General features: G+C 39.0%; 2 protein-coding genes across 2 annotated transcripts in view; both read left to right on the top strand.

Annotated features, from left to right (window-relative positions):
• LOC117991151 (SH2 domain-containing protein 4B-like) overlaps positions 1–26,867 on the top strand; it is a 63,797-nt gene that overhangs the window by 22,839 nt on the left and 14,091 nt on the right. The gene's annotated exons all lie outside the window — the stretch shown is intronic.
• LOC138403696 (uncharacterized) lies at positions 2,053–3,397 on the top strand. Its single transcript, XM_069505126.1, is given in 6 exon segments — positions 2,053–2,158; positions 2,161–2,212; positions 2,214–2,360; positions 2,362–2,492; positions 2,495–2,688; positions 2,691–3,397. Coding segments are annotated over 6 exon segments (750 nt in total). The 3' UTR covers positions 2,811–3,397.

A 26,867-nucleotide genomic window follows, 5' to 3' on the forward strand; every position in this document is an offset into this window, starting at 1 on the left:
CAAACACGTTTTCAAAGTGGTAATTTTATTTTTAAAAGATGTTCGAATTTCAAACTAAAGATACTAAATATTGAAAGTGTTCTTTATAACGATAGAACGAATATTATATGGTAACGTCGAAGGTTACGTAAAAAAGATATAGAATTTATGATTATTACAGATATTACTGTAGTAATTATTTGCTTAAAATATAATACCTACGTTGGTTTTTAAATTAAATCTCGGGTAAACAGCCGTTGTGTCAGATTTTTTTACTGTTACCATAATACACATAAATATTTTATTAAACTTATAGGTACCTATCTTTGGTATCTTTATGCTTGAACTCGATTATTTGAGTGCGAGTGCAGTCGAGTGGGATGCAGCTACTAATCCCTTCTGTCTGTAAGATACTTTGTACGGCGATTCGTGAACGAAAGATTTCCTTTCCTTCCTAAAGGAAATATGGGGAGGTCGAGCCATCAGTCTGATCTTGATTCTTATTGCTATACGAAATACAAGTACCTACTTATAGTTTCAAGTCTCAGTGTATTACCAATATATTTGTATAGGTACAATAGTTACTAAGTAGAAACTAGAAATACAATATTAAATATTACATAAATGAGAACTTATAATTAAAAAAATATTCTTGTTGTAAAAATGTATCAAGAAAAATTATCGATATTAATTTTATTGATGTAAGTAAGCAAATAATTAAAAAACAAACAAAAGTGAAATGTATTTTAACGTTATAAAATGTCAATATAATAAACTCTTCGACGAAATGCGTCTATTTAACTTTTTAAAAGGTGAACCGTGCTTTTGACATAACAGTTGACCCATAGAGTTAAAATGGCGCTTGAGGAGTCATTTTTTACGGATTATAGGTACGCTAAGGTTCCTTCTACATTTTTCTATTAGTCTATGGTCTGACTTAGCAAGTACCTACTGTAGGTTACCTAACCACGGTGCCGTGCCCAGCCACGGTATAACTAACTAGCTGATCCCCGCGGCTTCGCCCGCTCAGATTTAGGTTTTTAAAGATCCCGTATAGCCTATGTCACTCAGGAATAATGTAGCTTTCTACTGGTGAAAGAATTTTTAAAATCGGTTTAGTAGTTCCAAAGATTACCCCTTACAAACAAACTTAACGACATTACCTCTTTATATAATAGTATAGATAACTATTATTAGAAAAACCGCTCATAACAAGTAAATGATTAAGTAGTTACAATTATACATTCGTTGCTTCATTATTCATATATGATTTTATACACTGTAGTTTCCCTATTTACTTGGTAACCTCGCACAATTTTAAAGATTTATTTTAAAACAATTCAAAACGTATTTCCGGCGTACTCGCCCCCACTACGACGCCTCGGCTTTAGCTCATTCCTTTTTTGTGCGCGGTAACTATCGCACGCGCCTTCCGAGCACCATGCCGAAAAGAAGTGCGCAGTCTCAAATTGAGAAATACGCAAGAAAAATAAGAAGAAACGAATAAGGTTAGTAAAGTGTTTCTTTAAAGTGCCTTTTAGTGAAGTGAAAGTGAACATAAGTTTTGGAATGCACTGGGATTGACTGCGAGTCAATAACTTTGACATATCCCAAAACAAGATACCCACTTATTATAAAACGAGTACGACCAATGAGGCATCGGGGTTGACTGCGAGTCTCCAACGATGACCTAAGCAGACATAAGTTTTGGAATGCACTGGGATTGACTGCGAGTCAATAACTTTGACATATCCCAAAACAAGATACCCACTTATTATAAAACGGGTAAGGCATCGGGGTTGACTGCGAGTCTCCAACGATGACCTAAGCAGAACATACGTACAATCTAAAATAGATGTAACGTTCCTCTGCGATCAGGAAAAGTCTTTTTCAAAGTATTTTCCGTTTTTCGATCTACCCTCAAGTTTTTATTTTCATAAATAAAATTACAAAATTGTAATCTTAGATAACAGAGATCATGGACACAACTGTGACACGATCCCGAGTCAGCAGTAGCTGCTCCAGAAATCACACTAGAGGCGGGGCCGGTATCTAACGATAGCGCCGACTAAAATGAGGGCGTGGCTGGGCCTGACCTTCACTAGTGATTTGCCAAATTTGGGCGCAGAAATACTGGAAGCCCTCGGGGAGTCTAAGTCCGACTCACCAGACTACAGAGAAAAATTCACGATAATTTATCAAAATTGTGGCTTCCTTTACTACGGAAAGGTATGCCTAATCCCAGACAACTATAGGCTCCTGCAGGCGCCTAAACTAAACGCAGAGCCGCGTTACTGGACATGGTCCGGAACGCAGCAACAGCTGAGTGCAGGAATCACTGCCTTCAACAGGGGTATTGATTTGCTCTTAAAGAGCGACAACAAAACATCTCAGCAGATGCAGGTTGCTAATTGATTCACATCATTTAGCAACTCAAAGTAGAATAAGACTGATAAGTTCCAGTTTAGATAAATCGTTTTTATACAATATAATAAGCGAATCCAAGCGAGATGATTAACTTTTGGCTCAACTTTATCTGAGAAGATAAGGGCTGCAAAAGCTATCGAGAAGCAGGGTCTTTTCATCAAAAGACCTGCTAAACCAAAAAAAAAAAAAAAAAAAACACAGCCGTCCAGCTCTCGAGCAACTTCCTACCGGGGAAACTATGCGCCGCCTCAGTACCCGGCGAGCAGGGGGGGGAGGGGCGCGGAGACCACCGCAGGAGGCCAACGACCTTAGGTGTTCGCCGCCCTTACACAGCGTCAGCGCAGCAGCCGCAGCGAGCTGCGACTCAGTGGAAGCCCCCTGCCCCAACGCAGAATCATCACTAGCACATGTACATACAGGTCGTCTTACCCATTTTTATGATTGTTGGTTAAAAATAACTAATAATAGTGTTGTACTAGATTGGGTTAAACATGGCTATACTATACCATTTAGAACTGTAGAAAACCAGTCTATAATAGGTACCTACCTCAAAATAGTTCTTCACATTCGGAAAACTTACAAAATGCTTGAAACAATTAATAAATTAATTGCACTAGGAGCTATATCGGAGTGCAAAAGGACAAAAGATCAATTCATATCCAAGATAGGTACCTACCTATTTCTTACTCCAAAACCTAACGGTAACAAACGTTTAGTAACGAGCATTTCAAAATGGAGGATTACCGAACTGCATGCAAATTAATTCCACGTGATGGGTACCTAGCTACCATCTATCTTAAAGATGCATATTCTTTCTTCGTACCTACCTGTCCGGCCTTCTGACCGCAAGTACTTACTTAAAATTTTGTTTTCAGCCTCATATTATTCATCCAAAATATTTACGTACGGCTTTAATGGCCTTCCGTTTGGCTTATCAGTGGCCCCACGTAGGTTTACTAAGATCATGAGGGAAGTGTTGGCATATCTAAGAAATCCGGGCTTTCAGTCGGTATGTTACTTAGATGACATTCTGTGTATCAGCGAAACATGTAAGCAGTGCTTAGATAATGTTAACGAAACGTTAAAGATATTGCATTGTCTGTAATTATTGAACTCCGCGACAATCCTTCAAGTTCCTAGGATTCGTATAGGACACTAAATGTCTTATAAGCATGTATCTTTCCGCCGATAAGCGTTGTAAAATTGCCGAGTTGGTCACAAGTTTACTAAACTGACAGCCAAGAGTTCTATTCGTGAATTTACCCGTCTTATCGAGTTTTAGTTGCAGCTTGTCCAGTAGCTAAGTATACATGGATGTATACTAAGATCTTAGAGCGTATCAAAAATACCTAGCCCTGCTTAAATATGGTAATTACGAGGCAAAAATCAACCTGTCGAACGTTATATTAGATGATCTAAATTGGTAGATTTTAAATATTGATACTACATCCAACTTTATATGACAACCTAACTTCAAACTCGAGACCTATTCCGACGCGTCTAGAATAGGCTAGGGGCTGTATGTGAAAAGAACCAAGTTAGTGGCAGATGGGAAGCCACAGAAACAGCGAACCATATTAATTATTTGGATCTAATGGCCGCTCTTCTAGGCTTGAGGTCGTTTGCTAGCAATGTAACCGACTGTGCATTATTACTACGCATAGATAACTATATGAACCGTATGGGGGGCATACAATATCCCCACCTACACGATTTAGCTAGAGTACTTACTTTGAAAATGGGGTGAACAATGCGGACTTTGGATATTCGCATCGTAAATATGTGAACATCAAAGAAAACCGCGACGACCACGCCGCTTCCAGAGTAATCAATCCAGATTATCCATGATAGATTTTCCATGATATCAACAATATTTTGGCCAACCAGAGATAGACTTATTCGCATCACCTGACGATGCGAAGTGTTCCAGAGGTATTCCATGAAAAACAAATCCTGACTAACTTTTCGCTAATACTTAAATGCCTTAGAAAAATCATTGATGATAAAGCAAGGGAGTATAAAGCAGTATACTGGTATATCCCCACTGGCCTTCGCAGCCGTGGTTATAGCTACTGCAAAACTTAATAGTTTCAGATGTGTATTATCTAAATCCCAAAAACACCTCTTGCAATCTCGTTTCAGAGATCATCATCCCCTGTACAAGCGTCTTACCCGGGCTGTCGCGAGGCTCTGCGGCAACCTTTATCCGAAAAGGCGTTTGTCCAGCATCATCTACGCTAATGATAGCTTCGCTCTCTGACAGTACTGTGAAGTCGCTTAAGCTGTGGTGGCAATATTGCATCGAGAACAACATTGACGTATTCGAGCCCTCGAAAAAATCATACTTACATTCCTAATAGTAGTTGTGCGTATGGCAGTCTAAATCCTCACCGTTCTGCTTTGTCAGCATTTATATTTATAACATCGGCTGAGACGAGTGTGTGAAGCGCCCTCTTAAAGGTGCATACAAATCGAGGCCTATAAAATCCAATTACTCGAGCACTTGGGATCCACAAGTAGTTTTAAACTTTATTTCAACATGGTTCCCTAATACCGAGCTTATCCTCGAAAAGGCCACGAATTAACTTGTAGTCTCCTTAGCACTCGGTACCTGCCTCTTATCAAGCTCGACAATATCAAGTTTTCCGAGACCGGTGCCAAAATAATGATAACAGACATCATAGAAACGTCTGCACCTGGTAGAGATCGACCAGTTTTGTGCCTGCCATACTTAAGACAAAATAAGTATTTGCCCAGCTAGTGTCCTTTCAGATTTTTTAGTATTTAAATTTACAGGTCAATAGAACAAAAAAAAAAAAAAAAAGAACTGTATATAGTATATACATACAGAAAAACTTATCACTAAAAAATTTATTAGTGATAAGTTCAGATTACATTTCTATAACTAGAAATATAAGACCTGAGAGAACAAATACGCTCCTGTTAACACAGAAGCGATCATAATATAAAGCTGCGATAACGCAGTCCATCGGTAGATGGATGAAACAAGTCCGGTCAGAGAGCGGTGTACACATCGCCGTAGGTATTCGGCCGCGAGCTCTGCTGACGTCATTATCAGAACTATTCGCAAGACCACAGGCTGGACTAGCTCCTCTGACTCTTTTGCCCAATTCTACAACAAAATTATCCTGGACTAAGGGGAATTCACCCGATCAGTAATCAAGTATCAATAAATTAAGATAAGACTTGATCAATATCATTGATTAGGACAGTGAACTAGTTACTTAGATTAATAAGAACTAGGTACATATAATTATTAAAATACATAAGCCGATTTGTGTATTAATCATAAAATCTAAAATCATAATAATAACAAATTATGCTTTTAATTCCAAAACTTTCTTCTCTTAACATCTACAGTGTATAAAATCATATATGAATAATGAAGCAACGAATGTATAATAAATGATCAAACGAACTTCCAAGTGAAGTTCGATCATTATTATATGAGTTGCTTCATTAGAATATATGATCTCCCTCCCTCCCCGATGCATGGCTTATCCCAAATAATAGAAAGTTTTGTACAAGTTACACTACATACTCTAAAATAATGAGCTAAAGCCGAGGCGTCGTAGTGGGGGCGAGTACGCCGGAAATACGTTTTGAATTGTTTTAAAATAAATCTTTAAAATTGTGCGAGGTTACCAAGTAAATAGGGAAACTACAGTGTATAAAATCATATATTCTAATGAAGCAACTCATATAATAATGATCGAACTTCACTTGGAAGTTCGTTTGATCATTTATTTTAAACCAGAAGTTGACGAGATTTGTTCCGCACACCCGCACGTCACCCGCGCTTGAAGCACAAAAAGTCAAAAACCCAATTATTATGAGCATAAAGCATAAACTCTACAGATCGCATCTGCCGGGGTTAATCGCACGGTCTTTGTTCTATTTCTCTTATTTTTATTCCGCAAACTACTAACTGTACACGTTTTCTGGGTTAATAACATCAAAGTAATTTTAAAGTAAAAAAAAAAACAAATTTTCCGCTAAATATTTCGTGATTGTAGGGTAATGTATTTTTTGCGCGGATGGAAACTGTACCGTGTTTTGTTAGGTTTTTACTTTTTAGCGCACGTTCTAAATATTCATGGCGTTACGAATGTTTTTGTTATGTTTGAAAATAAAAATAAGACATCGAAAAATATCTTATTTAGATTCTAGCTTTTTTTTTCTAATGGAACTGTTCGTATTTTGTTTAGGTTTTACTTTTTAGCACGCGTTACAAATATTCATAGAATGAAAACCATTATGATTATATACTTTTAACATACTTTTAATCACTGTTTCTTATTTAATTAATTTACAAGTCGGTACAATGAACTAATCATATCCCAAGCGTCCCATCGAGTCTAGAGTCTATGTCAAACCATAGACTCTCGGAGAAATGTCTGAGGGTGCTAGGCAGTGTGCAGACTATCAACATTATTCCTTTAACACACTATAAACAATCCGCCTAACACTAGATACTAACTAGCCTGTACCTACTTCGTTCGGGTAGATTTAGGTTGTCCAATCAATTCAAGTTATCCAATCACACGTCTATTTGTGAGCGTTGATTTTGAATGACGGTGGCTGTATCGATGAAATCAAGCGAATCATGGCTATATCACAGGCTATATCTAGGTCTGCTATGGATGATCATTAATCATCATCATCAGACTAGATCGCTTGTGTTCCCCATAGTCCTCTACGCTTCGGAGATGTGGATTCTGCGAGAACGGGAGAACAAAAGGATAGACACTCTCGAAATGGCGATTGAGAGTATCTTGGACCGAATTCCAGACCAGCAAGTCTCAAACTCGCTAAGTAAAGATTTTTCTTTGTTATAGCTAAAGTGCGTTTCATTCAATACGATAGATATGGCTGAAAATTAGCCCAGCCAAAGAAACATCGGTCAAGTGCGAGTCGGACTCACTCACGAAGGGTTCCGTACCATCATACAAGAATTAACACTTTTAAATTTTTATGGCAGACATTTTGAATTTTTATTTATTTATCGTTATAGTGGCAATAGAAATTCACATTATGTGAAAATTTCAACTCTCTAACTATTAGGTACGGTTCACGAGATACAGTCCGCTGACAGACAGACGGTCGGTCGCGTTGGCATCCTTCGGGTACGGAACCCTAACACCGAATTGCAGTAAAAATTGTAATTTATTCAACCTTCATAATTATATTAGATGAAAGTTGTTACGTTTGAATAGCTAATAGATACAAGTTTGTGGTCCCAATTCTCATACATAATAAGGCGCACCTTGGTCGAGATTAACTTGGCCTTGACTCCCGGATCGGTCACGCCTTCGTTCAAGTGTTTGACATCTCAGGGATTAAGGCCAGTCACATATTATCAGAAATGATATGAGCCTCAATAGCTCAACCGGTAAAGGAGTGGACTGAAAACCGAAAGGTCGACGGTTCAAACCCTGCCCGTTGCACTATTGTCGTACCTACTCCTAGCACAAGCCTGACGCTTAGTTGGAGAGGAAAGGGGAATATTAGTCATTTAACATGGCTAATACATGAAGTAGTACTTAAAAATTCTTTGGGCTAATAATCTTAAAAAAAAAAAATTGTCAGCAAAAATTCTGACGCGATCGAACGTCCATTTCTGATTTGGTTTTGATAGGATGCTCATTCCTTATATTATATTCAATGTCCTGCGTTGGTTCTTACTTCTTAGTATGAAAATTGTGTTTGCCACATTGCTAAAAATTGCAATTTGTTGTGATTGGTTAGAATAATGGTATTCTATTACCTATATTACGTGATGTCTTATTCATTATTAATTAACTAGCTGACGCCCACAACTTCGTCCGCGTGGAATTAGGTTTTTAAAATAAAAATCCGGGATAAAAAGTAGTACTTAGCCTATGTCACTCTCCAGGTCTTTATCTATACCCATGCAACAAATCACGCCAATCCGTTGCACCATTGCGACGTGATTGAAGGACAAACCAACAAACCAACAAACAAACACACTTTCGCATTTATAATAAGGGTATTGATAATAAAGTTACTGATCATTTAATTTTAGAGTAAAATGTGCATATGGTTTTTAGGATCTATGTGGTGTTGCGTGGTGCTGGCAAAATGTCTTTGGGTGCTGGTGGATTTTGCCAGTACGTAAAACGGACGCGGTATAATGCTTATTATTGCACCATACAGATTTTTCTATTTCTTACGATTTACAGCGCACTGACTAGACCGACCGTAAAAACTTTTTTTTTGCGAATCAAGTGTTGTAAATTGCGTCATATTATATTTGAATAAAATCTACAATTTGATATAATAAACTGTACGCATTATGCTTTGTTGTGTTTTGCAATGTGGTACGCGCGGGACTCGCTCGCCCTTGAGTCTATGACCGGTCACGCCTATGCTCTATAGTCTGCGGCGAGCTTTCATAGATTATGTTACCGTCAATCTGTATAGTCTGGTATTGTATAGAATACCTAAAACATTCAGGCAATGTATAAAACACTTCTTACTAGCTGATGCCCGCGACTTCGTTCGCGTGGAATTGTTCGCCCTTGACTCTATGATCGGTCACGCCTACGTCTACTTCAAGCACAGCAACGATGTGACTTCGAGCTTTCTTATGCAACAACACTTTCTTAATAACACACTATGCTTGTACGTGTACAATGTACAACCAAAATGGTTCTAACTGAACTAAAAAAATTAAATCCTTACTTATTCGAATTATGCTCAAAACTGTTTTTCTTTTTCTATGTAAGTAGGTAAGTATACCAATAAAATATATATAAATGTTGAGATTTTAAGAATAATTTATTATGTAAATTAATAATAATGAAATAGTTACTTTACTTTACGTCTTGTTTTATAGTATTTAGTATAATTCTACGCAGGTTATTTTGTTTTTTTTTTAAATTGATTTTTTATTGTTTGTGTAAAAAATACTTACTTAGGATCTTTCCTTTCATGAATTTTAAGTGTGCCCTAAAGTTTTTTTATTTTTAAATTTTAATAATGTTTTGCTTTTGTGATTTAAAATGTTGGATACATTATAAAAGAAGTAAGAACAGGTGGCATGGCTCGCTCGCTATGAAAAAATAAAAACAACTTTTTTACACCTCATTCTTTACAATTAATTCTTGAATCATTGATCTTGACCCACCCTACATATTTAGCGTTCCAGTTTTTATTGTTTACAACCAACGCACCGATACAATTTAATATTTTTTGTTATAAATAATATGCAGTGCCTCAAGGTTTAAAATTAAATGCTTTGTGTTTATTCTTTTTTCCGGGAAACTGCAAGGTTTCTGGGCAAAATAAATCATGTTGGGGTCAGGTTAGATGTTCACTAGGAGTGCACGAACGAGGAGCTGCACGAGGCTAGCAACCGAGCTATCGCGGTTGCGGATTTTTGGGCTGCCCGAATTTTGGGTTACCGTCGATTTGACAAGAAGAAGATAAATCAACTTTTTTTTTCAATTGGTTACGTGGAACAGCTAAGTAATAAATAATTACTTTAAGCGAACCTACATTCAAAGCAAAATTATTGAAGTTTTTAGTGGAAAAAAAATATTAAGTCAACGATTACTACCTAACAGACAAGATATAGAAAATGACTCGGATAAAAATGATATTTCAAGGCATCTGTAAATAAAAATTTAATGTGTATGTATTTTTAATCTAATTTAATGTAATTTTATTTGTATTGTTGTATCATTCCATGCCGCAAGGTAGAATTTGGAGGTACACTAATAATATCGTTAAGACCTGTAAACTAACCCAAATCAGTACCTTTATTATAAATCTGAAAGTGTGTTTGTTTATTGGTTTGTTGGTTTGTCCTTCAATCACGTCGCAACGGTGCAATGGATTGACTTGATTTTTTACATGGATATAGTCGATATAGATAAAGACCTGTGCCCTGTTTATCAAACGTTACAAGTCTTGTATTACAAGCGTTTCTCTTGTAAATTTGTGCATTTTTACAAGAATGCGTTTATCAAAACTACACTTGTAAACTACAAGCTACGAGTAATATCACTTGTAATACAAGTGTTTTTCACACTTGTATTTGTGGTTTTGTTCATCAAAAATGCCTTTGTAGCTTGTAGCTTGTAACTTGTAACGAAAAAGTTGGAGAGCCTCTGTTGACTCTTAATTTATTTTACAAGTTGTATGCAAGTATGATATTGTATAAAAGAATAATTAAATTATCTAGTACCTAGTAGTAAATAGGTAAAATAACTATAAAATAATTCAAAGGTGTAATTTTATTAAACTTATCAATGTTGCTCTTCTTAAATTTGACCAAAACGTGTCTCATGTACATACGAGTATGCTGGCATAATCTTTTTCGGCAGATACAAGTCCAAGCGATTGACATAGCAATAGTATCTCTTTCCACTCTGCTATTTTTTGGTCTTTAGATAATTTATCAGTAAATGCGCCAAATAAAATATCTTTTTTTGTCACGAATTACTTAATTGAAGAATAATTGTAACTTTCGCATCAGATTTTGCCATTTTTTGCGATGTAAGTAATTCGAATAGCGAAAATTTTTAAAGTCTATCTATTTTTCCAAATTTTAAGTCTAACCTTAATTCATGAAAAATAATGTATAGTATAGGTACTTCCTGTTGGTGTAGGTACCGAAATAGAATAAATAAAAGTAGGTAGGTAAATAAAATAAGAAGCAATAGGTTTTACAAATAGGTTATTTAACACAAAATTAAATAATTTGAAAAAAAGTTTTATTTTTAACAATAACTTGACTAGTTATGGTACCGTAATTTCTATTTTATCGACATTTATTACGGTTGAAAAATTATTTTGCAATTTAGCAAAAATAAAGTGTATAAATTAAAAATACAAGTTCTACAAGTCTTGTAAAATCCTACAAGTCTTATGAAATTATTTGATAAACATAATTTACAAGAGTTTGTAAAAAGTTCTTGTAACTTGTAACTTGTGAGCTTGTAGACTTGTAATGTTTGATAAACAGGGCACTAGAGAGTGACATGATAGGCTACTTTTTATCCGCGAAAATCAAAGAGTTCCCACGGGATTTTTGAAAAACCTAATTCCACGCGGAAGAAGTTGCGGGTACTTATCAGCTAGTAAATAATAAATTAAGCGATCTAATGATACGTAAAATCTAAGATAACCTTACATACCTTCTAGAAACACTATTTTATATGGAAATACGGGTGCCATTAAGTTAGTATTTTGTCCTTACGTAATTAACAATCCAAGAAAAGCGCAATTTGCTTCCTCATTTCTACATACACAGTGCATCGAAAGAAGTGGAACTTCGTGGAATCGTCTTCCGGCATCCGTTTTCCCCACCATCCATAACGTAATCTCAACATACCTGCCTATACGCGACAGGTTGAGATGGCAATCGGGGTAGAGACGCCTCGCATACCCGCACATCCCCCACGCGAACCCGGTGCGGACGAGCACAGGTGACGTGCGAGTGTGCGGGGCGTCCCCCGGCCTCATACCCCGATTGCCATCTCGACCTGTCGCGAACTGTCTTCAAGACAGGCTATATCTGTCTGTCTGTACCTTTAGACCTATAACAAATTGAATTGCATCTTTCTGAATATATAAATTACCGTCATCATCTCAACGCACGCACGGGACCCTTCTCAGAACATGTTCTGAGAAGACAGAATGAGGATTTAGGCTAGGTCCACCACGCTGGCCAAGTGCGGATTGGTAAACTTAACACACCTTTGAGAACATTATGGGAAACTCTTAGGCATGCAGGTTTTTGTATATTTATTTTTTGCCATTATGGTCTAAACCAGTGTTTCCCATTTGCCGGGTTGCGACCCGGTACCGGACCATCAAACTTTTAACTTTTAACTTGATTACAACATGGGGTTATTCAAGGGGCGGACTAACAAATTCCTATAAGGCCGGCAACGCATCGGCGGTTCCTCTGGTGCTGCAAAAGTTCATGGGCGGCGGTAATCACTTAACATCAGGTGACCCGCCCGCTCGTTTGCTCGCTATATCTATTAAAAAACCCCCCGGGTCACAACATTCCCGCATTGTTTTAAAAATATTACCAACTATCTATATAAACTAAACCCGTCTCAATCCTGAGGGAACATAATATTTTTTTTTTTTAATAAAGAATATTAGCCATGTTAAATGACTAATATTCCCCTTTCCTCTCCAACTAAGCGTCAAGCTTGTGCTAGGAGTAGGTACGACAATAGTGCAACGGGCAGGGTTTGAACCGTCGACCTTTCGGTTTTCAGTCCACTCCTTTACCGGTTGAGCTATTGAGGCTATAGGTATTATGTGCTCAGTATTGTGCTAACGACGGGTTGAGACTTGAAATAATGATGACGATTTTGTTTTTCAAGATTATACAACATTATTTAATTTTAATACTACTTAAATACAAAAGATCTTTCTTTTCTAACGAATCAAAAATAACTATTTGATGTGATTAAGTAGGTACTTGATATAACTATGGTAGAAACCTTGACTCTTGCTTACAACATTAATTGTTACAAGTTTTTTTTTATTCAGATACAAGTTAGCCCTTGACTGCAATCTCACCTGGTGGTAAGTGATGATGCAGTCTAAGATGGCAGCGGGCTAGCCTGGAAGCGGTATGGCAGTTTTAATTAAACCCATACCCCTTTGGTTTCTACACGGCATCGTACCGGAACGCTAAATCGCTTGGCGGCACGGCTCTGCCGGTAGGGTGGTAACTAGACAGCCGAAGCCTCCCACCAGACTAGACCAGAAATTTAGAAATTATAAAATTTCAAACCCCCTGCGGGAATCGAACCCGGGACCTCCCACTAATAAGACCACAGCGCTTACCACTGCGCCAGGGAGGAAGTACGCATCAGCATGTTCAAGCTGCATCAGCACTTTCCATTGGATTTGATTTCAATCTGGGACAATTTAATTAAGCAATAAATTATGTTGATTAATCTAATCTTGCATATCATGTGCCGCATCGCAATAATTCATACAACAATAAAACAAAGCTTGAAGCGGCATACCTACCTAGTATAGGGCTGCCATAAATGCTGAAAGAACGGCCGGGAGTCCCATCCATTCATATGCATACTGTAGGGCGATTGTCTAAAAGCTGCATCAATCATTATTACACTCTCAATTGTTCTAATTGGCTGAATTTGTGCGATTCTTGTTGCAACAATGCATTGTAGCCAATAGTGAACGAGCGTTAACCAATCAGAGATGATTGCGATCGTGACATTGTAGCTGTCATTCTCCCGCAATCGCGCAACCGATACTGTAAATTCGACAGTGTCAGTCTATCTGTCTGTCTTTTGCTCGACTGATATGTGTGCTACACTGCTACCTATAAAATAAAAATAAAATAAAATAAAAATCTTTTTTATTCGAATAAACTTTTACAAGTACTTTCGAATAGTCGGATGCATCTACCACTGGTTCGGAATGCCTTTCCTACCGAGAAGATCCAGCAAGAAACTCGACGGTTGCTCTTTTCAAATATTTGATATAGGTACAAGATTATGCCATGTATAAAATAGTATTTGCAGTCTTGTGCGTTGCTGGAACGAGCTGCAGGTCAAATCCACGCTCTTTTATCATTTAGATAATCTTCAATTGTATAATATGCTTTTTTCAGGAGCATATTTTTAATAGATTTTTTAAACTTGTGCAAAGGTAAGTCCAAAATAGTTTGCGGGATTTTATTATAAGAGGTAATACCCATACCCACAAATGACTTTTGGACTTTCCTGAGGCGGAAGGCAGGAGCTGCAAGCTTATTTCTGTCAGTCTATAAGCAGCCATCCCTACAAAAACCGCCTACCACGAACAACAGAACGATCAAAGGATCAAACTGAACCGCTGAGTTCGATCGCGGTGGACACACGTCATTCCTAACTCCGTCCAAAATAATCTTTTTTTTTTTTTTTTTTTTTAATAGATATAGCGAGCAAACGAGCAGGCGGGTCACCTGATGTTAAGTGATTACCGCCGCCCATGAACATTTGCAGCACCAGAGGAGCCGCCGATGCGTTGCCGGCCTTTTAGGAATTTGTTGGTCCGCCCCTTGAATAACCCCATGTTATAATCTAGTGGGAACACCGCCGATAGGAGTTGGTTCCACAGTTTGCACGTGCGTGGAAAGAAGGATCTGGCTCTAATATAATCTCGTTTTTCGTTGACGTTGCGTTGACGGCGGCGGTGGACAAATCCTTTAACTGCCAAACTGGGACAACCATAACTAACTCACTGACCAGAACACAAGGTTTTAGACCCGGCGGGGTGATTACGTATCTCGCGACAGGTTTGCGACAGATGTAAATCTCGCGATCATTGCTGTCAAACGTCACACGTAACAGCGGCTAGAGAGAGACAGCAATAGCCACAAAGCAAAATAAGAAGAAGAACGGACAGCAAATGAACTGTCGCATTGCTTCTGCTGTCGCGTTGCTGTCGCTACTGCAACGTTTTACGTAATCACCCCGCAGGACTTGTCCCAGTGTACCGGGACGTATGGCAGCCCTAACCTAGATGCCTACTTACAATGTGCATGGTAGGCGTTCTAATTAAAATATTTCTGTGTTGAGAAAGTTGCTTCGAGCACGTGGGCGTGCCTGTTAAGTAAGTCAAGGATAAGACCATTTTTAGAGTTCCGTACCTCAAAAGGAAAAACGGAACCCTTATAGGATCACTTTGTTGTCTGTCTGTCTGTCCGTCTGTCTGTCAAGGAACCTACAGGGTACTTCCTGTTGACCTAGAAACATGAAATTTATCAGATAGGTAGGTCTTATAGTAGACATTCGGGGAAAAATCTAAAAACCGTGAATTTGTGGTTACATCACACAAAAAAAATTTAATTGTGATCATGAACTAATAATTAGTATTTTCAATTTTCGAAGTAAGATCGAAAATTGAAAATAAATTGAAATTGATATCAAGTGGGGTATCATATGAAAGAACTTCACTTGTGTATTCTAAAACAGATTTTTATTTATTTTTATGTATCATAGTTTTTGAATTATCGTGCAAAATGTCGAAAAAATACGACTGAGTACGGAACCCTCGTTGCGCGAGCCTGACTCGCACTTGGCCGGTTTTTTAGGGTTCCGTAGAAATGAAAACACACATTACAAATCTACATCTACACTTCTACACTAATATTATAAAGAGGAAAACTTTGTTTGTTTGTTTGTTTGTTTGTTTGTTTGTTTGTTTGTTTGTTTGTACTGAATAGGCTCAAAAACTACTGGACCGATTTTAAAAATTCTTTCACCATTCGAAAGCTACATTATCCACGAGTAACATAGGCTATATTTTATTTTGGAAAAAAATAGGGTTCCGTAAGATATTTGGGTTTTTCGGACACACGGTGTAAAAAATCAACCAGAAAAGTTACTTATTTTGCGTACGCTGCCTAAACTATAAAAGATAGAACCATAAAATGTTCTAATTAATTGTAGATCTTATAAATATCTACAAAAAAGTCCGCGACACACTATACCCATCTATGTCGAGTGAGGCACAGCAACCATTTTTTTATTTATCTACACTAATATTATAAAGAGGAAAACTTTGTTTGTTTGTTTGTTTGTTTGTTTGTTTGTTTGTTTGTACTGAATAGGCTCAAAAACTACTGGACCGATTTTAAAAATTCTTTCACCATTCGAAAGCTACATTATCCACGAGTAACATAGGCTATATTTTATTTTGGAAAAAATAGGGTTCCGTAAGATATTTGGGTTTTTCGGACACACGGTGTAAAAAATCAACCAAAAAAGTTACTTATTTTGCGTACGCTGCCTAAACTATAAAAGATAGAACCATAAAATGTTCTAATTAATTGTAGATCTTATAAATATCTACAACTAGCTGATCCCCGCGGCTTCGCCCGCGTAGATTTAGGTTTTTAAAGATCCCGTATAGCCTATGTCACTCAGGAATAATGTAGCTTTCTACTGGTGAAAGAATTTTTAAAATCGGTTCAGTAGTTCTAAAGATTACCCCCTACAAACAAACTTAACGACATTACCTCTTTATATAATATAGCTGATCCCCGCGGCTTCGCCCGCGTAGATTTAGGTTTTTAAAGATCCCGTATAGCCTATGTCACTCAGGAATAATGTAGCTTTCTACTGGTGAAAGAATTTTTAAAATCGGTTCAGTAGTTCTAAAGATTACCCCCTACAAACAAACTTAACGACATTACCTCTTTATATAATACAACGGGCCGTGCAGCAGAAATCGTAATATTTTAATTTCGCCATAACTTCAAAACCAAACGTCCAATTTTAATCATTCAAAGACCAAATATTATCTCCATAAACTGTTCTTAGTGATGAAATCATTTATTTTGATAAGGATTAATAGCATGAGTAAAATAAACGCGTTTAAATGTAGTCCAAAAAAAATTCAAGATTTTTAAATAAAAAAATGGTTGCTGTGCCTCACTCGACATAGATGGGTATAGTGTGTCGCGGACTTTTTTGTAGATATTTATAAGATCTACAATTAATTAGAACATTTTATGGTTCTATCTTTTATAGTTTAGGCAGCGTACGCAAAATAAGTAACTTTTCTGGTTGATTTTTTACACCTTGTGTCCGAAAAACCCAAATATCTTACGGAACCCTATTTTTTTCCAAAATAAAATATAGCCTATGTTACTCGTGGATAATGTAGCTTTCGAATGGTGAAAGAATTTTTAAAATCGGTCCAGTAGTTTTTGAGCCTATTCAGTACAAACAAACAAACAAACAAACAAACAAACAAACAAACAAACAAAGTTTTCCTCTTTATAATATTAGTGTAGAAAAAGTCCGCGACACACTATACCCATCTATGTCGAGTGAGGCACAGCAACCATTTTTTTATTTAAAAATCTTGAATTTTTTTTGGACTACATTTAAACGCGTTTATTTTACTCATGCTATTAATCCTTATCAAAATAAATGATTCCATCACTAAGAACAGTTTATGGAGATAATATTTGGTCTTTGAATGATTAAAATTGGACGTTTGGTTTTGAAGTTATGGCGAAATTAAAATATTACGATTTCTGCTGCACGGCCCGTTGTTATTATATAAAGAGGTAATGTCGTTAAGTTTGTTTGTAGGGGGTAATCTTCAGAACTACTGAACCGATTTTAAAAATTCTTTCACCAGTAGAAAGCTACATTATTCCTGAGTGACATAGGCTATACGGGATCTTTAAAAACCTAAATCTACGCGGGCGAAGCCGCGGGGATCAGCTAGTCTAAATATATAATAGGAAAAGGTGACTGATTGACTGACTGACTAATCTATCAACACACAGCTCAAACCCCTACCCCTATTTCACCCCCTTAGGAGTTGAATTTTCAAAAATCCTTTCTTAGCGCATGTCTATTGTCTACGTCATAATAGCTATCTGCATGCCAAATTACAGCCCGATCCATCGAGTAGTTTGAGCTATGCGTTGACAGATCAGTTAGTCAGTCACCTTTTTTTTTTATATGTATATTTAGGTACAGAAGTAAAATTCAATTAAAAAAAACACAATTTATTAACACAAAACCAAATACTTTTACAATTATCAAACTTTTAATGATTGGAACAAAATTTAACACGAAAGACACAAAAAGTAAAAGTCAGTAATAAAGAAAAACATAATTCAAACCAGACCACGATGAATACAGCACAAAAATCAGTAGCGAAATGAGCCTCGTACTTGGGCGCACCTCGCTTTTATAGGCGACTACCGCCTACAATCTAAGACGGCCTCTCCTGACTATGCGGCGTCCTCGTCCGCCGTCATAGCCAGAAAAGGTCGTGAGATCTTCTCTGCGGAGACTTGCAGCTGGTGCCGCAACGCTGTCGGCGTGCGGTGCGCGAGGGGAGACCGGTGAGGAGCTCGCCGAATGGAGCGATGCCTCTGCCTCTACCGCTGGAGGTGCCGGGGCAGACTCAGGTGCGAAAGGGGGGACCAGCACCTGGGCCTACTACTTCATAGTCATCACCTGAAATTAGTTTCGATATAGCACAACTCCATAGCTACAAATGTTAACACAATGGGTAAGCAATTCGAAATGCGACTTAGCATTAGCTGGACATGTAGATAAATCATTTTGTTTTATGGGGTGTCCCTATCACCCAGAGGAGGTGACACCTATCAACCTATGAGACGTCTCAAACCTAGCGCGCGCTTCTTCTCGTCATCTTCAGACCGCCAGACTCGGGGAACGGTCTCAGACCGCCAGACTCGGGCAACGGTCTATGGAGCAGGAACTTGAGATGACCTTCATCAGACCACCAGACTCGGGCAACGGTCTCAGACCACCAGACTCGGGCAACGGTCTATGGAGCAGGAACTTGAGATGAACTTCATCAGACCACCAGACTCGGGCAACGGTCTCAGACCACCAGACTCGGGCAACGGTCTATGGAGCAGGAACTTGAGATGACCATCATCAGACCACCGGGCTCGGGCAACAGTCTATGAAAGTGCATCTCAACCAGCCATCGTTGAACTTCCCTTGAGGAGTAAAGCATTACCGTGATTTGTTTAGTCATAGCACAAAAATAGATGTCGTGGATCAGTCCGTCAGTAGATAAGTACGTAAGGGAGCAAGCAAGGCCTTTTTAGTAAGGAGGGTGAGAGTTTTGGGGCTATGATTAACAAATCACGACTTTCATCTTCACCACCACAAAGTAGTCAACAAGCTGAACTTACATTCGAAGAAGGCACCACACGCATCCGGGCACCACTCTCCTTGCCAGGGCACCATGCCCTCCGCCGCCACCTGAGCGGTCTTGCCATACGACCCACTCAGCAGCTCCAGCTCGTGGCGGCCGATTCAGGACCTTGCATGGACCTCACATGCCAGAGTCAAACTTCCCCGTTGACTGGGAATACTTGATCACCAACACCATGCCTCCAGCCTTCAACACGCGAGGTGGACGACGATTCTGGTTAGCATAGGCATCCTGCCGGGACTGATTTCACCTCAGCAGCTTACTTGCCCTGGAGCGTCACATTTCACGCCATGCCACTCGATCAAGCCGTACAGTTTCAGCAACCACATTGTGTGCTGGTGAGGAACTCTGGAGACCTGCTTGTTTGATATACAAACCAGGCAGTAAACCACACGCTTGACTACGAACTCACGTAGCCCAAGAAACCAGAAGTACTTCAGGGTCAGGTCCAGAGTCTTTTCGACGAAGACTTGCAGCAGACTAAGACGGTATCACGAAAACCACGCTTCCGCTCCTACTGGTGAGTAGCGGTAATAGAGCGTAACACTTTAGTACACATACCGATGAGAGTCTAGCTGTCCCACTTACAGATACTCGACGAGCTTGTCCTGATCTGCGACCTGCACCATCTGAGCCCAGTTGCTCGGCTTGGTGATGCTGTTGACTTAAAGGGTTGCATCTAAAATAGTCGCCATAACACATCATCGTGCGCTTTTGGTACTCAAAGTCGAAGATGAAGTCATGGAAATAAATCCACATACGAGTAACGCGCGGCAGTGCGGCCTTCTTACGCTCGGTGGCTGTGAAAGCGTTGTAGTTGGTCACACCCATAAACTGAAGACAAACCAAATGGTGGCGCAAGTGTTGACTGCCAACGCTCCCAGCACGTAGGAGTACTACCTACTCACTGCACCGTGGGTAAATTAGCAAAGATTGCTACCTTGGACTCAGTGGTGAGTCGCTCAGTGATGTTCTGACGTATCTTTTCCTGTTCAGGGCCTCAATGAAAAGGAACCTCTTTTTTTCGTCAAACGTGCAAGGCAGGCTGTCTGAATAGCATACTCCTCAACGTAGCGCCGAAAGTACCCAGCTAGATCTTAGATTGCCAGATTTGTTTAATGTACTCAAGGGGTAAGGACTTTTACCTACGTTATGGCCTTGTCCTAAAGACTCGGCCTCGCCTGACCCTAACAAATGAATCTCATAAAAATGGTAAACTCGGAAACAATCGGTAACGGGAATTATCAGATTTTCTAAAAGAGTTGAATCTACCCACGTTACATTATTTACGAACACACTACAGTGCGTCGCTGGCTAGCATGTCATACGAAACACCTTCAAGTCCAAGACGGTATGCGTAGGTCACGTGCTTTAATACAACACGTGCCTATCGAAATCATGGACACTAACTTTAAAAAAAGAACATTCTCACCAATCAGCTCGTACAAGGGCTTGGCAGCGCTTGTGTTGCCCCACGATGCGCATGGCATCGTGCCACAATACCAGTGAGCTGAAACGTTCACGAAGGGCGCCGAAGCTTGGAGCAGCATGCGCGGTTTGGTGCCGCGACACCAGTGAGCCCCATGCTCGCGAGAGGCACCATAGCCCGCAGCGGCGCACGCAGCGCAGTACCACCAGCGCGCCGTCTCGTTCGCCAAGAGCGCAGAAAAGCGCGGCAGCGGCGCGGCACGTCGCAGCAACGCCAGCGCAGCGTCACGCTCGTACAGAGCGCAGAAAGGCGCGGCGGCGGCGCGGCACGGCGCAGCAACGCCAGCGCACCGTCACGCTCGTGCAGAGCGCAGAAAGGCGCGGCGGCGGCGCGGCACGGCGCAGCAACGCCAGCGCACCGTCACGCTCGTGCAGAGCGCAGAAAGGCGCGGCGGCGGCGCGGCACGGCGCAGCAACGCCAGCGCAGCGTCACGCACGTGCAGAGCGCAGAAAGGCGCGGCAGCGGCGTGGCACGGCGCAGCAACGCCAGCGCACCGTCACGCTCGTGCAGAGCGCAGAAAGGCGCGGCGGCGGCGCGGCACGGCGCAGCAACGCCAGCGCAGCGTCACGCTCCTGCAGAGCGCAGAAAGGCGCGGCAGCGGCGCGGCACGGCGCAGCAACGCCAGCGCACCGTCACGCTCGTGCAGAGCGCAGAAAGGCGCGGCGGCGGCGCGGCACGGCGCAGCAACGCCAGCGCAGCGTCAGGCCAGAGCATAGCCAGCCTCGCTCTCATGCAGAATTCCAAAGCCCGCAGCCAAGCGTGCAGCATTGCGTCGGAACATTCGAGAAAAGAAAGATAAATGTGAGCACTATGTTCGACTATGTTCGAATCGTGTTCGAATATAAGTATTTCCCAGTTGGTTTAGTACAGTCCTTATTACGACAGATCCACCTATTCATACAACGATCTAACACCACATGAAGACTGATTTCTAATCTTGTGGAAACTCAATTTGTTATCTCGTGGCAAAAATAATTGTTTAGCAAAAACTCATCTACCTACATTACGGTTACTCTTTTTACAAAAAGAACACTGAACTGCATCAAAACCGATGTTTTTGGTTTTCGATAACTTTTAACTTTTCGCACAGTAGGTACACTCTGTGATCCTAATTTTCACTCAGAAAACCGCGTGATTGGAAAGTACTATGACTAAGACTACGCTTTCTAGTCTTAAACTGCGAGTTTAAATTGCGGGTATCTTGGTGAGATACTTCATGAAGTGACTAATGGACCGACATAGATGTTCTTAATCTCAATGTCTACCTCTCGTGGGCACAGTGGAATAAATTCCGTTTTAAAATTGATCTAAGACTGATCATAACAAAAACCTTTTGTACAAGTTCCACTTTACGAAACTACCTCCCGGCTATGCCATCGGTTGAGGTTACGAACATGATCAACTTTTTTACACCATGCATCAACATCATTAAAAATCGAGACCAAAAATAAAGACATCTACGTTCCACTAATTGTACGACACCGACTAGCACGCCTTTGTTCATTATTCAATTTACGTGAATTACTTTTATACTTAAATCGATTAGTAGATTTAGACGACGGCATTATTAATTCACAAAAACACGTAGGGTAGACGTGAAAACTTTTAAACAAAAATTCAATTTGGATAAACACACTTGAACTAGATACGTTCACGTGGCCAATACGTGCTTAGCCATAAAGCCAAAGGTATAGGTACTTGATTTTAAAGATTTAATTTCAGTGACTTCATCTTGTGCGGAACAAGGTGCGGAAACGGGAGTGTTGCATTCTGTTTGAACGGTCATAGTGTTACAGAGACGTTTAATATTACACTCGCGTGTAGTTACTACCGAGGTTAAACTATTTTCGACAAGTCTCGACGTGTTTTTCCTATCGCGGAGTATTGATTCATTATTGAGTGTAACGTTTGGATAAAAACACGACTAGGTGCGTGATCTCGCGACCTATATCTAGGCCCTGCTGGTTCACATCAACGTGGTCTGCTTCGAGAACTTCGAGTTTGATCACGGCACATCACGGCTACGATCGCGGTTACGATACCCGCGATCCGACATTGTACAAGAAAAACAACAAAAATTTAAAGGTTAGAATTTTGTTCCAATTTAAGCAAACTGATTGTCAGTGACTAGATTTTAACTATAGTGGGCTATTGAATAGGAATCCCAGTTCTGAATTTAGGTACAGAAGTAAAATTCAATTAAAAAAACACAATTTATTAACACAAAACCAAATACTTTTACAATTATCAAACTTTTAATGATTGGAACAAAATTTAACACGAAAGACACAAAAAGTAAAAGTCAGTAATAAAGAAAAACATAATTCAAACCAGACCACGATGAATACAGCACAAAAATCAGTAGCGAAATGAGCCTCGTACTTGGGCGCACCTCGCTTTTATAGGCGACTACCGCCAGTGGCGGATTTGCCCTTAGGCACAATAGGCCCGTGCCTAGAGCGGCCACATATTAGGGGCGGCCGCTCTGCAATGCATCGTATTAATACTTATAACTAACTTGAACTTATATAAATAATCAATAAGTTCAAGAGAAATCAGGAATAGAAAGTGCGTAAGCAACCAATAAAAGGACAATAGATCATTGTTTTTACGTGAACGAAACAATAGGTCAAGGATCGAGAAAGGCAAAAGCGTAAACACTTACAACCCATATTCACAAATGTTACTATGAGGTCTCATGTTGCGTTCGAACGCACATGGTACAGAAAACCTATTCATAAACAACAGGAGGGACGGACGACACCACCAAAACGAGACCATAAAACTTTACGCGATACATTTTGGCAAAACAATACAGATAGGGTATAGGGTAGGGTACAGGGTGTATGCCCGAGTGTTTGTGTGATTTAAATAATTTCTGTTTGAAAAATCGCGATTAATAAAGTAAATCCTTGAGAAAACATATAAAGAGCGATCACTACAAAACTTATACCTACGTGATATAAAAAAAACGATTATTACGGCGCCGATGAATTTTAAAGATGCTAATGGATGCTATAGATTTTTTAGGGTTCCGTAGCCAAATAGAAAAAAACGGAACCCTTATAAATGTATAATGTCATGTCTGTCTGTCTGTCTGTCTGTATGTCCGTCCGTATGTCACACTTTTTTCCGAAACTATAAGAGCTATACTTTTGAAACTTGGTAAGTAGATGTATTCTGTGAACCGCATTAAGATTTTCACACAAAAATAGAAAAAAAAACAATAAATTTTGGGGGTCCCCTACTTAGAACTGAAACTCAAAAAATATTTTTTTTCATCAAACCTATAGGTACGTGTGGAGTATCTATGGATAGGTCTTCAAAAATGATATTGAGGTTTCTAATGTAATTTTTTTTTAAACTGAATAGTTTGCGCGAGAGACACTTCCAAAGTGGTAAAATGTGTGTCTGCCTCCTATTTTATTAGTTACTAGTGACTTTAAAATTTTATTCATTGGGGAGTTGAAAAAACATTAAAAACATTAAGAAAAAATATTAATTATTCAGTACATAATATTATTATGTGATTTGAAAAATATACGACTATTTAGTTGAATTCCGAATTTCCGAATGTTCATCTATTGGTCCGGGTACCCTAATGACAATCTTAGTTTTGGGTTTTAAACGATGTTCTGCCATCTGGACACCATATGGTAGTCACTCGAGTATTCACTCTCGCGTATCCAAACTAAGTTGACCAATCCCTTAGCAGAGTCCTTTAAGTGGAGACGAGTTTTGTAACACACTATCTGATCTGCCCGGGCTTCACTCGGGTGGGATTTAGAATATCAGCGTGGGGGTGAAAATATAGTGCTAGTGCAATTCAAAGAACACACGAACAAAGTGAAAGCATAGTGCTAGTGCAATTTAAAGAACACAAGAACAAAGTGTCTACCAATAAAGACTCAATAGACCGATTCTTAGGTGTAGTAAGTACGTTTATAAGTTTAGGTTAATATAATAATACTTATAAGCCTCTCTCATAGGCTAGATTGTAATGATAGTAAAGTATTGTTGTCAGTACTTTACGATACTAAAAAAAAGCATGGGGGTGGAATTTTCAAAAATCCTGAAACACGTTTTTTTTATTTACCTACATACTTACCAATTCTCATGGAAATAACTTGAAAAACAACGGACATTCATACAAACTTACACCCCCTATTTAACCCCCTTGGAAGTAAAATTTTCAAAAATCATGAAATACTTTACATAATATTTTTATTTTTAACCGAAAGCCACATACATACATACATTGAGATTGACTTGATATGGACAGGGCTTTTGAACAAACAAAATGGCATTGACTCAGTGGTGCTTTAGCACCAATGCAACCTCAGTGACGTCTGGATTTCAAACGACTCGTTCATTAGTACCTTAGATCAGGTGGCGCTGATTTATCTGGTTCCAAAACCGTGAAAAATTTTGTTAGCTTGACCATATCTTGTCATTTATATCGATGCTTGTATAACAATTTTTATTGATGTAACTTTAAAAATAAATGACTTTCATAGAAACTTCCATATCCTATTTAACCCCCTTAGGGGTTGAACTTTCAAAAATCCTTTCTTAGTGGGTGCCTACGTTAGAAAAGGAACTTACTGTCAAAATTTCATGTTTCTAAACCCAGCAGTTTAGGCTGTGCGTTGATAGATCAGTTTGTCAGTCAGAACAAGTCTTTTTATAAATATTTAAACTAGCTTATGCTCGCGACTTCATCTGCGTGGACTACACCCCCATTTCATCTTCTTAGGGGTTAAATTTTCAAAAATCCTGTCTTAGCGGATGCCTACGTCATAATAGATATCTGCATGCCAAATCTCAGCCCGATCCGTCCGTAAGTTTGAACTGTATGTTGATAGATCAGTCTGTCAGGACTTTTTTATATATACAGATAACCGTTTTAAATGTTTTATTTAAATGTGCAATTATCTCTGAAAGGTCGAAAAATATTGCAAACTAGGTAGGTACCAGCTATGTTAACTAAATTTCTGAATCGATTTCGATGAAAATTGACAATAAAGTAAATTCATTAAGTACTGTGTAGTCTAAATATATAAAAGGAAAAGGTGACTGACTGACTGACTGATCTATCAACGCACAGCTCAAACTACTGGAAGGATCGGGCTGAAATTTGGAATGCAAATAGCCATTATTACGTAGGCATCCGCTAAGAAAGGATTTTTCAAAATTTTACCCCTAAGGGGGTGAAATAGGGGTTTGAAATTCGTGTGGTCCACGCGGATGAAGTCGCGAGCATAAGTTAGTCTTTAATATGATGAGAGCTGGGAAAGGGGCGGCTCTGGCCTGGGGCCTAGAGCGGCCAAGACTGCAAATCCGCCTCTGACTACCGCCTACAATCTAAGAGTATATAGATTCAACCCCCTAAGGGGGTGAAATAGGGGTTAGAAATTTGTGTAGTCCAAGCGGACGAAGTCGCGAGCATTAGCTAGTCAGTCTATGTGACAAGATCGCCTCGAATAGTACTTTTTACAAACAAATGGTACAAGTCAAATCTCCAGTTTTTAAGTACTAGTAGATTAGACAGGTAAACTAGATTTTTATTACAGAAATTATGATAGAGCACTAAAATCACGATTATGCAAATCTAGGTAATATTACTTAGGTAAGTAGGTTACTTAATATTACTAGGTAATATATTACACTTACTATGCCATTTCAAATCGATGCTTATTGGTTTAATGACTTGCTGCGATTTTAATTGCACAATTAAAATTGTACTCATATGTCATACAATGCCAATTATCTTGCACGTGAATAGGCTCTGATGATAATTACGTGTACTTACAAGCTTCAGTGGTTTCAGTTATAGCTTGAATTATATTATTAAACTTTAGGTTCTAATTGATAACCTGATGGTTACCGTAAGGTATTTTTCAACACACTTGCTCATAAAGTGGCTCTAATTTCACCGCAATTAGGCACATAATGACACCTATAATCAAACTGTGACTTTTTCATTGCTATTATTCACAAGTGAGTTATAGAATTTTTAATTTTATTTTAGGTATTGGTTGAGTTGCTTTGTTCCTAAAACAGTTTCGATACAAAAAAGATCGTGTTCAATAGTACCTACCTATTGCTTGCTCATTTCATGCAACTTCGTATTTAAATAGATAATTTCAACTTGTACGTGTTTAATAAATAAAACTTTCACTCAAATGTAACTTTTTTTTTCTGTAATAAAGAAAACTTG

Source organism: Maniola hyperantus, chromosome 19 (genome assembly GCF_902806685.2).
Source record: "Maniola hyperantus chromosome 19, iAphHyp1.2, whole genome shotgun sequence".
NCBI classification, from domain to species: domain Eukaryota; kingdom Metazoa; phylum Arthropoda; class Insecta; order Lepidoptera; family Nymphalidae; genus Maniola; species Maniola hyperantus.